The 12,656-nt window shown below is 44.8% G+C and overlaps 1 protein-coding gene across 2 annotated transcripts in view; it reads left to right on the top strand.

Annotated features, from left to right (window-relative positions):
• Window positions 1-9,310, top strand: part of LOC147717091 (ras-related protein Rab-18-B-like) — a 478,022-nt gene extending 468,712 nt beyond the window's left edge. For both annotated transcript variants that reach the window (XM_086924004.1, XM_086924003.1), the window contains exon 7: window positions 7,965-9,310. In XM_086924004.1, coding sequence (XP_086780130.1) covers window positions 7,965-8,137 — 173 coding nt within the window. In that variant the 3' untranslated portion in view covers window positions 8,138-9,310. The remainder of the gene's footprint in view (window positions 1-7,964) is intronic.
• Window positions 9,311-12,656: the final 3,346 nt, after the last annotated feature.

Below are 12,656 nucleotides of genomic sequence, written 5' to 3'. Positions count from 1 at the left end.
CTACTTGTTATAATGGTTATAGCATAATCGATTTCCTTGTTGTTCTACATTTCAGTATATATAATGCAACCCGAAAACAAATATCCGTAGTTTCAAGGGCACATAATAAATTCATTGCATCTTTTGTTGTACGAACATCATATTTTAAAAGGATAGGCTTCAAATAAAATTTATTTTCAATAAAAATTACTGAACTAAAAAAAAAAAAAATTATAAAATTTACAAAAGAGTAAAAAATGAAGGCAACTCTGGCTAGAGATGTTATCACATGGGCATACCATAGTAGATCTCTCTCCTATTTCAGGGAAGGATGCCAAGTGGTGTACGATCCCCAGTCTCAGGCGTGTTAAAACAAAGCGATGTGAAGATCTAGATACATTGGACAAATAAGCCTGAAAACCACTTTTGAGTTCAAGTTGCCTATAAAACACAACAGTTTTTTGGGTCCTAGTTGTTTTTAAAAGCTCTTCCCTTTTATATGACAAGAAGGAATCCTTCATTTCCTTCTTTGTAAAGGGGATTATATGTTCGGTTACCTTTAAAATATTAGAATCAAACAATGTGCTATACCAATATATAATATAACTGAGCCATGGGATGCGAGAGGCATGCTCTAATTTAAGACAATCTTTAATTATTTTCTGAGTAAACTCTGTCTCGCTCTTATACCAGATCGAACGCCACAAAAGCAATGGGCGTAAGGCCGCTAGATCCGAAATATAGTTCAGGCCGGTTTCTTGATGGATCAAGTCAATAGAAGCCGAGACCGGGACACACAGTAGTCGTTTTAAAAAACGATTTACATTTTTTTTAAGTTGGGCTGTGGATGAATGGCCCCATATACCGGCTCCATACAGAGCTGAGGAAACACATCTGGCATTATATATGGTTACCATATCTTGTAGTCTACGTTCCCCTAGTTTACTAGCAAAACGGAAAATACCATTTGTATTACTTATCATTTTGTGCCTAATATTTTCTTGTTCACAAACCCATTTGCTATTTTGTTCAAAGGTGACACCGAGGTAACAAAAAGATGTTACAGCTTCTATTTTTGATCCCTCAAGAAAAAATGGCCTTAATATCTTCTTCTTCCCACAGGCCATAGTGTAAGTCTTTGATTTATCAATTAAAAGTTTCCTGTCCTTAATAAAATTTGTAAATTCATTGATAAGTCGCTGAAGGCCTGGGGGGGTGCGGGAGATTAAAACAGCGTCGTCAGCATATAGCAGGACAGATACCACTGTATAATCGATTTTTGGAGCATCTGCCTGAATATTATTTAAAATTGGAGCTATTTGATTAATAAAGAGGGAAAATAGCAGGGGTGCCAATACGCAGCCCTGCCTTATACCTCTTTTTACTGGGAAAAAGGGTGTTCGCTCGCCTGTTGGCTCATAGCGCACGCTGCATGTAAGTCTCTCGTATACTTGCGCCAAGAAGAAGACTATCTCCTCAGGGGCTCCGGATTCAAGCAATACTTTCCATAGCAGGGCATGGTCCACCAGATCGAACGCACTGCTCAAATCTGCAAAGCACAGAATCAAGTTGCCCTCCTTGGCGACTGTGTACTTGCTGATGAGCAGATCCAGATTTACGCATTGTTCGATTGTCCCCATGCCCTTCCGGAATCCAAATTGGACTGGGGTTAATACACTACAGTCTGTGGCCCAGGTTTCTAATCTTTTTAGAAGTACCCGGCTCATCACCTTTATAGAGGGGTCCAGTAATGAAATTGGCCGGTAATTACAGGCCTCTGAGCGTGATCCCTTTTTATGTAATGGGACAATAATTGACTGTACCCATGTTACAGGGAAATTCCCCAGGGCCGATCTATTAAAAATTATTGTAAGGAGCGGCGCCCACAGATCCATCAAATCCTTATAAAGATCAATTGGGACGCCGTCCCGTCCCAGTGCTTTTCCCCTTTGCTATTTATCAAACCCTCTCGCACCTCTTCCACATCAATTAGCAGCGGTAGTCTTGGCCACGTGTAATCGTTATCTAAAAATGGATTTGGCACCAACCTATCAGGGTTAAAAATATTGGAAAAATGATGAATCCATTTGGTGCAATTCACATGTGATGTTAGTTCGGGTGTACATTTCTCCTTTAGAAAGGGGCTGTTAACGGTTTCCCAGAAAAGTTTGCTGTTTTTCGTGTCAGCGGCCATATTTAATTTGTCCCAGGCTTCAGTTCTCAAATCTTTTTTGTGTCAGCAAGATTATTTTGTCATTATTTCTAAGTTCCTGGATTAACGGTTGATTACGAGGTTTAGACCCTAGTGCCTTTTTTAGTTTCTGTAGGGCCTGGGTGCATTTAGAGTCGAACCACCTCGTGCCGCCCTGTTTATCAACTCTGGGAGTTTTGGTCAATATTTTCTTAATTTCATAATTTATTTCTGTAAAGTTAGTTAATAAAATTCCAGGTGTAACTTCATTCATTAAGCAACAATCAATAGCATCCTTACATCTTGTAACCACCTCTGCTTGAATCTTTGGTGGGTCCACGCCAACCAACTTTATTCTCATCCCATTTGGCCGGACAGGGGCAATATCTACGAGTCGATCCTCATTATTAAGTATTTTTCTGCCCCAATCTAATAATACTATGGAGATACTATTGTGGTCACTGACCACCTTCTCTGTTACCCATAGATCGATAAAGCAACTATATTCCGATAATATAATATGATCTATATTACTATTCCCATTCCTCCCAGTGAATGTTGGGCATTTATTATGGTCTTTAGCCATGGAGCAATCCAAAAGCCCAAGGTCAAATTTCGCCATAAGCGTGTTGATAGCCATGCCATGATCACAGTGTGGAAAAGGTAAATTATTGTCATCATTTGTGGCGAGAATAGTATGAGGCTTCATGAATCCACAAGAATTGGTTAATGCCGTCGGGCAAACACGAATGTTAATCACCCGCCCACAGAATAACTACAAGTTTTCTAGAAAGATTTAGTACTCGTGTCTATTTCCCTTTCTAGTGGACCTAATAGTAACTGTCTATTCTTGTTAAAAATATTATTGTAAAAATGTATTATGACCAAGTCCTTGCCCTTTGGAAACATTAATCTCAGGACTTGACTGTAGTTGCCGATTGAGGCGTAGCTTATAATTTTACACCCCACAAGTTTTGTTGATATAAGAAACAATAACCCACCTTTTGCTCTTCCTGGTCGAGAGGGTACTGCGTTTAAACAAAGAGAGGTATAACCTTCCACTATAACCTCTTCAGTGCTCCATGTCTCCAGTAGACAAATGAAGTCACTACCGTGTCTTATAAAGGTCTGCCAAAAAGGGGTATCCAGCTTTCTCTTCAAACCTGCGACATTCCATGTTGTTAGTGTGTACCCTTCATGTACTAAGCCCCCAACGGCCTCTTCATTCGTATGTAAATTTAAACTAACATTTGGCTGTTCTCTCCCATTTGGTGAGCACTCAACAGGGGTTATTATGGAGTGTTCACAAATCACGCTATCCTCATTAAAGACATTATTCCTACTCCCAGAATTGTCATCTATATTGATATTTGAACTATTTCCTTCAGTAAAACCTATTTCATAAAGGCCATTCGTTAATGACTGCTCTATTTTGTATCCCAGGGGAACCCCTTCTACTACTTTGTCAGTCATTTTCATCATCATCGTCAAACAGTCAAATCTGTTGAACAACGGGATGGGGTGTCGCATTGGGTGTACTGCTCGTGGGAGATGCAAGTAATTAATGTTTGGTTTGGTGCCCAACATTCTATGTCCAGGTACTTAGAAGTTGGGCCGTAAGTGTTGGTAAAAATACTCCAGAGGTAATAATGTCATATTGAACTCTGTACATGATGGTGGGGGGCATTAAGTAAAGTTGTGTGCGCCCAATTTGGAGACTTAAAATTTATTATTAGGCAATCCCCATCAAAAGTTTTGGGGACTGGGCCTATCCAGCCCACTCTTTGAGTAAGTAATATGTGTTTGGCACTTAGTATGGGGTAGTTACAGTTGTTTGTCATCCAATGAAGGGTTTTATTCCTAAGTGTTTCTTGCGATTCTGTTTGCCCTTCCCGCAATTTAGGTACATTGCAAAGTATCGTGACATAAGTACTGCATTCTGGGAGTAGATTCACTACCCGCGGTATGTCACTACGCTTTGTAATTCCTAAGGGATTGGAACCCTTTTTCTCTACTGCTGTGTCAATTCTCCCTGTAGCCTTAGCCCCGCATTGAGCGGTTGTCTTTTTCTCCTGGGTGTGAATATTTTGTGTGCCCTGTGGGGCGCCCTTGCTATTACTCGGGGCGTTGTCCTTATTAAACTTATCACCAATAGACAATGGGCCTGTGCTTATATTTGTGGCGCTAATGGTCCCCCTGTGTGTTGAATCTAGTCTTTCCTTAGCCTTCCCACCCTCCTTGTTTTTATTAGAGGTGGTTTTTGTTAATGCCCCTTTTGAGGTGGAAGCTTGTGGTAATGGGCAGGACTTATTACCGCATTTATCTCTGCATTCGGTGTTCTTATCTATTAGTTCTTCCTAGTATCAATATTTGACATCTTTAGACAGATAGGCCCTAATAAAGTAGAAAGCAGTGTCTCCATTCGAACCCAAATCCGGCATTCCCTATCTCTACATTGTCCTCCAAGGGTTGTGCACCTGTATTATTTAAATGACTCGTGGCCTTGTCGCTTCTTTGCCCAGCAGGTTTTTGTGTCACCTTCCGATGTACGCGCCTAGCTTTGCCCCTTTGTTTATTTATAATTTGTTCATTAGTGACATGTTTCAATTTACACTTTGCTTTTTGCCCCCTAGTTCGTACTGGTGAACTATTGATGTTTTCCCTATCCACATTTACTGATTCACTGCAATGTTGGGCGTCTGAACCTTCCAGTACTGCCTGATTATCATTCTCGAGTAGTAAAGGATCTTGATCATATAGGTCCGACTGCATGGTGGGGGTGGATGAGAGCCTACTGCCCGTACATGGATGGTCAATAATCACCAGATCTTGTTTTGGGCTATTCCCGTAGTTCACAGCTCCAGGTAGTCCTGCATATGATTCAGCGAGTAAAGATTCAGAGGAGTTGTCCAGGGTCATGGATGTGTTTACTACTTGGGTAAAAGGAAGAATGCTTGGGGGGGAACGAAAAACGTCGCTCGGTGTACTCTATGGCCGTGGCTACAACCCCTATTGTTTGTTTCAACATTCTATCTATCGCGGTCAAACTTGGAAGAGTATTGGTAGTGGTTTTCTGCCTAGTTTGTGGCCGCGATATAACAGGAATTTTTTTACCCATTTTACAAAAATTAAGATATGACCTTGACAACACTTAGAACAGCCGATACAAATGCGGAAGTCTATATCAGCAAAGATAGTAATTAGTTCAATGCATATGGCTCATTACCGCTTAGTCCTGATGTGATGTAGGTTGAACTGCCAAAGGACGTGGCACAGCCCAGCCTCCTCTGGCCTCCTCTGGCCACAGATGGCCCCGCCCTTGTCCCGGGCTTCTCTAGGCGCCGCCCGCGTGCATCCCACGACGCGGTAGGAGCAGCTCGGTTTTAAACACCTCCAGGCGTGTGTGTGGGAGGAAGTGGGCGTTGTGTTGAAGCAGGGGAAGCTGGGGTATGAAGTCCCCCCACTCGGCGACCGCATGCTTGTGCCGGCGGCAGCGAGGGGGACAACAGCAAAGATCCTCCTGGTGCCTGTGGTCGTGCGGCAGGATGATAAGCCGCGTCCCAGTCTGCCCGCGTTGGTAACAATCCCCGCTCCACCGCAGGAGCAGCTTGGTTTTAAATGCCTCCAGGCGCGTGTGTGGGAGGAAGTGGGCCTTGTGTTGAAGCTGGGGGATGAAGTCCCCCCACTCGGCGACCGCTTGCTTGTGCCGGCGGCAGCGAGGGGGACAACAGCAAAGATCCTCCTGGTTCCTGTGGTCGTGCGGCAGGATGATAAGCCGCATCCCAGCCTGCCCGCGTTGGTAACAATCCCCCAGGGGAATTATCCCAGCGTGCGAGCGTTCTAATGGCCATGACGAGCTCAGCTCGTCATGAGCACCGGAGCACTGTAGCTCATGACGAGCTGAGCTCGTCATGAGCATGCAAGGGGTTAAAGACCACTCCTGGTTCAAGGACTTTTTGCCCCGCTAGGCAGAAACATGTTGGCCTTATTTTACGACAGATATTTGTTTCCTGCACTGTTCTGTTTTTAATTAGAGGGCGTGTCCTTTGTCTAATAATGTTTTTTAGGACATTCCGCTCTATTTTACAATCACCACTATTCTGTTTGCCCTGCACTTTCATTAATTTTTGCAACCATCAATGATCAGCTGTCGCATGGTCGTCCATAAGTGCCTATGGACTCGATCTCGCTCCATTATCAATTTCGAGGTTAAATGGTCTCGATGATCAAGGGACCAACCACATGATATTGGTGAACCAGATGATAGGACTGATCACTAAGTTCATTTTTATGGTTATCCACTTTGAGCATTTGGGATTGAGTATCTTGGCACTGTATGTACGTGTTTCCATGCACACAGACCCATTGTAATCCTGCATTCTTTTCTATAAGCTATCTAGGGTGACTAGGGCACATAACTCACAAGTTAGATTGGAGTTTAGGATAGCTAGCCACACGTCGTGTAGCTTTAGACCCCCTGTGTTCCTCTTGTGTATCAAGTGAACTCAGTGACATAATTGTACTTGACTCTGTTGATGGCCGTGAAGAAGGGGTCAAGCATGTGCCCTGCGTTGTACGTGGGGTTGGTGAACAGTTGGGTGAGGCCGATGCTGTTCATGCTTACGAGGAGGTAGGCAATGTTGGTGTCATTGAAGTCGGCAATGTGGAAATTGAGGTCTTTGAGGAAGATGTAGTGTTTGTAGGCGAAGGCAAGCAGGGTGATAAAGTCTGGGATGGCGTTGCAGAAAGTTTGAAGTGAGGTGTTCACTGATTGGGGTGGTGTAGTCTGTGGTGGTGGTGCAGTGGATCGTTTCCTTGTGGATGATGGTGATTCTGTGTTTATTGATGCAGTCCCGGTGTGCTATCTTGTAGCCGTTGGGAGATGACGTGGCGATGTCGGAAGTGGGGTTGAGCCAGGTCTCAGTGAGGAAGATAACATCGGGGGAGGGAGGAGGTTGTGTCTCAGATCTCGGTGGTGTAATTGCAGAGAGATCATGCATTGAGTAGGAGGCAGTGGAGTTGTTCTGTGGCAGTCCTGGTTGGCTTGGTCAGCGAGTTGGTGCCCGTCATGCGTACAGTTTCCCTGATGTTGCAAGAGAAGAGGCACTGCAGGCAAACGAAAGGTCCTGCCGTTGATCGTGGAGAAGTGCGGCAGCAGCTGTTACGGAGGCTGGGGTCCAGGGATCAGAGCTCAGCAGCAGTTTACCTACGTGTAGCTCAAGGGCTATGGTTCCTGCTGCTGGGCGTGGACGGGTGCAGTCGGGCTTGCCGTTGCGCTGCAGCCTCCATTAATTAGGTCCTGGGGGTGAGAATGCGGCGCTGGTTGGCTGGAAGCAGGAGCTGTGAAACGGGTAGGAAAGTGAGCTGCGGAATACCACGAAATATAGAAGAAAATACAAGTGTACAAAGGAGAACGAAAGAGTCTGGGATATCTGGTGATCGGGTAGCAAGGGGGGACGCTGGCTGAGGGACCTGCTCAATAGTCGCCTAGCAGCCTCCGTTAAGTATATACTGAAATGAGGGGGCGCGTGGGGGATAAAGTTTAAACAGGTGGATAAATGACAATAAAATTAATAGATCTTATTACAATGTGGCAGAAACAGGCAGGCTAGCAGAGAGAGACCTGAGCGGCAGAGTCAGGGAGACCTGCTGAACGGGCAGTAAGGGTGGGGAGCTGGCTCAAGGACCTGTTTTATTCACAATAGTACTATTATCTTTTACTATTTTACTATTATATTTTGTTAATTCCATTTTGTCTCTATACATTTATATGTGTTATGTTTTCTCTTTTCAGAGACCAGTGCCAAAAGTAGCGATGGGGTGCAGTGTGCATTTGAAGAGGTGGCTGAAAAAATCATGCAGACACCAGGATTATGGGAGACAGATTCACAAACCAGCGGTGTCTTAATGGCAAGACCAACAAAAGAACCGAAAGGAACATGCGGCGGATACTGTACATTGGCTTAAGGGTTTTAGATCAACGTTCGGTAGGCAAGTGATTCTCATTCCGCAGATCATTGAAGAGCTCCTCAGTTTAGGATAGGATGGGCCATTGTGCTGGACAAAGACAACTAAAGATTTTCAGATTTTTTTTACCAAGATTAATTTTAATCTCAAGGAAAGCAAAATTGCTGTTTTAGGCCACCATTGATGATGTGGCTGGTGATCTAAACCTTTTGGTACTGTTGTTAAAATTGATTCCTTGTTTATGAGCATCTGTGATATGGTCCTTTAAGTAAGTTCCATGCACCCAAGCAAAGGATGGCCCAAATATCTGAGCACAAGTTTCATCACCATTTAAGTAACCGTGCGCACCAGCCCTGGCTAATAACAAATTAGCAAAGCATTACATACTGTTTTAGGGACACAGAAATGGTAGAAACTCACTGTACAAATGCCTGACGCAGCACAATGCCATGCAATAGTGGAGTGCACTTTGATGCTTGGTGGGAAGTATAGTGAAAAACTTTTAGCTGGGATCAAAGCCCAGCGATCGAGTCGCTTGAAGAATAACCCTTCGAGTGGAGCGTCCTGTACGGATCAGGGAACATTTACTCCACCTTTTGTCAGTCCTTCGTATAGCCTAGGTTGCATGGTGGCACCTACTTCTTAAAGATGCCTCGTAGACAGAGCGAGATAGCACTGAATCCATGGACTCCGAAGCAACTAAATGCAGCTCCTCTAGTTTTCTAGGCAAGTGAAGACCCCCTGTGGACTTTTGAGATGTACTGCACTGTGCCTTAGCTGTGATTGACAGGTGTCCTGCGATAGCTTTATTACCATTAATAATACTGCTCGACGTGTGCTCACTCCTACATCTTTGCTTTTGCTCTTTCACTCTGCAGGATGTCTGCTTGAGCAGCTTCACAGCAAAGCTCTGCTGGCTCCCCCTGAAGGTGCCATTGTGTTCGGTGTTACATAACTCCATCAACAATGCGTTATTTTTACATTGTGCTGTAGCTGCTGTTCTGTCTCTTGGCTGGGACAGGAAGGTTGGTAGCCAAGACAAAAACACTCTGAAGATTGCTTCATGTTCTTATTTACATGCTTCTGTTTTAATAATGTTGGTGTTGTTATTCTTTTTCTTTCAAATTAAAGCAATTCCTTTAATCCTGAAGGGTTTGGGAAAGTACCTCTGAAGGAAAATTATGTAGCAAATGTGGGTTTGTGCTACTCATTTAGGTCAAATGTAGGGAGTGGGAGCAGGGCTTGCTGTCCTGTTACCCAGAAGACTCATGGATTGTCTTTTCAATAAGTATATATATATATATATATATATATATATATATATATATATATATATATATATATATATATATATATATATATATATATATATATATTATACACGGGGTAAATGTATGCATTAGTCAATGTTCAGCAAACGTACGCTTGCACATGCTGACTTTTTTGTACATTTCCTCGGAGGTAAAATATTTCCCCACGTGGTGAAACCTCTTCTCTCACATACAACCAGTTTGGAAGTTGTTCCTTCCAGTTTCCGTGGTGGATTCAGATTTATGCCTGCGCGGACAGGAGAACATCTTCAGCCTCATGCAGGTTGGGAAGAGCCTGAACTGGTTTTTGAACAGCCACAAGCTCTCCATAGAATAGCCACTCTTTGCCGTTGACACAGTCAGTGTAGTATTACTTGTGAGCCATTCAGTTTACGAATGTAAACGATGTTGTCAATTCCCGGGAAGTCAATTTAGTTTGATAAATCCCGACAATTATGGAACTATAGCTTTGCGAATAAGGCCTGTGTGATTAATCTAGCAGGACACACGTTTTGGCAAATGGGGAAGCTTGATAAGAAAAGGTGCGTTGTTTGGTACCAAACTTCTAAATTAGTTGCTTGTTCATATCAGTCCCTCCTCATATAATGCTTACAACAAATTAGATGTATGCAAACACTTAAATAATAGACAATATTGTGTAACTGAAGATTGATGCTCATTAGGAAATCTAGCAGTTGCTACAGTATGTACACATAAGTGGGAGGCTTTTGAAACGTATTGATAGTTGTTTATTGAGCTCTGATCTAGCAATGTATGGATGAATTACATAGCTGGGTATCAATCTACAGCGAGAAAGACATAAATGAAGGAATGAAACTGTCTTCATCCATGATATTTCCTTTTTAAAAAGCAGTCTTTTTCAGTACATATTGATTATCTTCCTATTTAAAGCTTATTCAAGACAAAGATTGTCCAAGCAATCAGAAACTATCATTAATCTAAAAAACAAACCATTGATAGCTTAGCTTTTTGTACCGGATCCCCTTTTGATAATATTTGCTTCTGGCCTCCTGCTAACTCCACATCAAGAGGGGTGGTCACAGCCACCAAGTTTTAGGGTTGCTTATGTGTGACATTTCCATTATTTTAGGACACTTACGAGTGGCATTAAGTGACCAAATATGTGACACTTAGGAGTGATATTTTCTAGCGAGTAAAAGACACACCACTTGCAAACATTAAAGATGAACTCAAAGGTACAAATAGGATGTTAATTCAAGGGGTAGAGAAGTGGTCCTTTAATCGTCTTTCTGTTTTCATAATACATTTATAAAATTGTTTTTTATACTTATAAGACAACAGAACCTTTCTAGTTGCAAGCCTGGCAACTTCGCTGTGTGTACCACACATTTATTCTCTATGTGAAATAGTGCATCTGATGTATAAAGAAAAATATGTCTGTGGTTATCTGTGTAACTAATTGGAAGGGTGGCCAATTGGGTTAATGTACATGCTGCAGAGATCAGTGAAGCGAACTTCAGCGCAGAGAGAGAGATATAGAGTGTGTGTGTGTGTGGCTCACCTGACTAGACTTGCATTCCAGGAGTGCCTGGGGAGTGTGTGCGCCAGGCTGAGCACTTGTCTTAAGAAGGTCTTCCAGGACGCGGGGAATCGGGCTTCTGCAGCAGCAGATCGGCTAAGCACGTAAAATCTGGGGTGAGAGTCGGGAGAGCAAAGAGCGGGGGGAGCCAGTGACTCAGTTCCATAGTGCCTATAAACCTCCTTCTCTGTGCCTGCTGTCTCCTGCTGCCGCTCTGGCCAGTAAGTCAGTGTCCATTGGTGACAAGACCAGGTGGGACATTAGGGCACAATATAGTGATGGTGCCAAATTATTGGTCTTTTGTCAGTGAATGGGGAGTTTTCCAGGTGGCAAGATTTTATTTTGCCTCAAGAGATGAAAATACTTGCGCAGTTCCTGCTGTTATGATAGGTTGGCTGTCAACTCTCGGCTGTGTGTTTTATCCTACTTTTGCCCACAGTCTTGTTCCAGGTTTTGCTCCTCACTGTCATGCCTGTTTTTATCGCTCTGCTACACTCAAGCTTCTATTTTTAGGTCGAGGACCGTCGCACTGCGTAGCAGTGTGCGGAGCCGAAGATTTTATGTTTTTTAGTTAGGGGGCTTGAACCCGCCCCTCTTATCCATTGGCTGACTTACTAAATGGAGGCCAGCCATTGGAGGAGAGGGGCGTCACTCGGTTCAAGGCCCATCTTTTTCGGATTCGGGGGCGTGTTTTTTAGCTTCTTTCTATCTGTGACATCATCTGTCACTCAAACCTAAAAACACGCCCCGAATGCGAAAATGACTGTGCTTTCTCCGAGGCATTTCTGCTTCGCCTTGGAGAAACATGGTGGTGGTTTCCGGAGCTGCTCGGCTCCTCTGGCGTCCCCCCTTCCCTCTGCCCGCAGCCCTCCTCTGTCCTGCTCTCGCCCCCCTTCCCTCCGCCCGCAGCTCTCCTCCGTCCCGCTCTCGCCCCCCCTTCCCTCTGCCCGCAGCCCTCCTCCGTCCCGCTCTCGCCCCCCCTTCCCTCCACCCGCAGCTCTCCTTCATCTCGCCTCGCCCCCCCTTCCCTCTGCCCGCAGCCCTCCTACGTCCCGCTCTCGCCTCCCTTCCCTCCGCCCGCAGCTCTCCTTCGTCTCGCCTCGCCCCCCCTTCCCTCGGCCCGCAGCTCTCCTCCATCTCGCCTTGCCCCCCTTCCCTCTGTCCACAGCTCTCCTTCATCCCGCTCTCGCCCGATGAGCCATGTTCCACATAGCGCCGCCTGTGCAGCCCTGTGCCTTATCTCGGCACAGGATAGGAGCAGTGTTCCACATAGCACTGTCTTTGTCCTATCCTTGGGCCGGCGAGGAGCTACGTTCCACATAGCACCATCTGTGCAGCCTCTGTGCCCTATCCTGGCACGCGATAGGAGCTACGTTCCACGTAGCGCCGCCTGTGCAGCCTCTGTGCCCTATCCTGGCACGCGATAGGAACAATGTTCCACATAGCGCTGTCTGTGTCCTATCCTTGGGCCAGTGAGGAGCTCCATTCGGCAAACCGTCTACAGTGCCCTATCCTGGACCCCATGCCATGCGCGAGACCAGATTAATGAGAGCTCGAACTTGCGCAGTGTTTCTCACTCGATAACATTACACATCCGGGATGGGGCGGGGGGCTCGAGGGGCTAAGCGGGGGCCCGGGGGTGGGTCCC

This window comes from Lissotriton vulgaris, chromosome 5, assembly GCF_964263255.1.
Source record: "Lissotriton vulgaris chromosome 5, aLisVul1.2, whole genome shotgun sequence".
Classification (NCBI taxonomy): domain Eukaryota; kingdom Metazoa; phylum Chordata; class Amphibia; order Caudata; family Salamandridae; genus Lissotriton; species Lissotriton vulgaris.
This window is presented reverse-complemented; position numbering and strand designations above follow the sequence as displayed.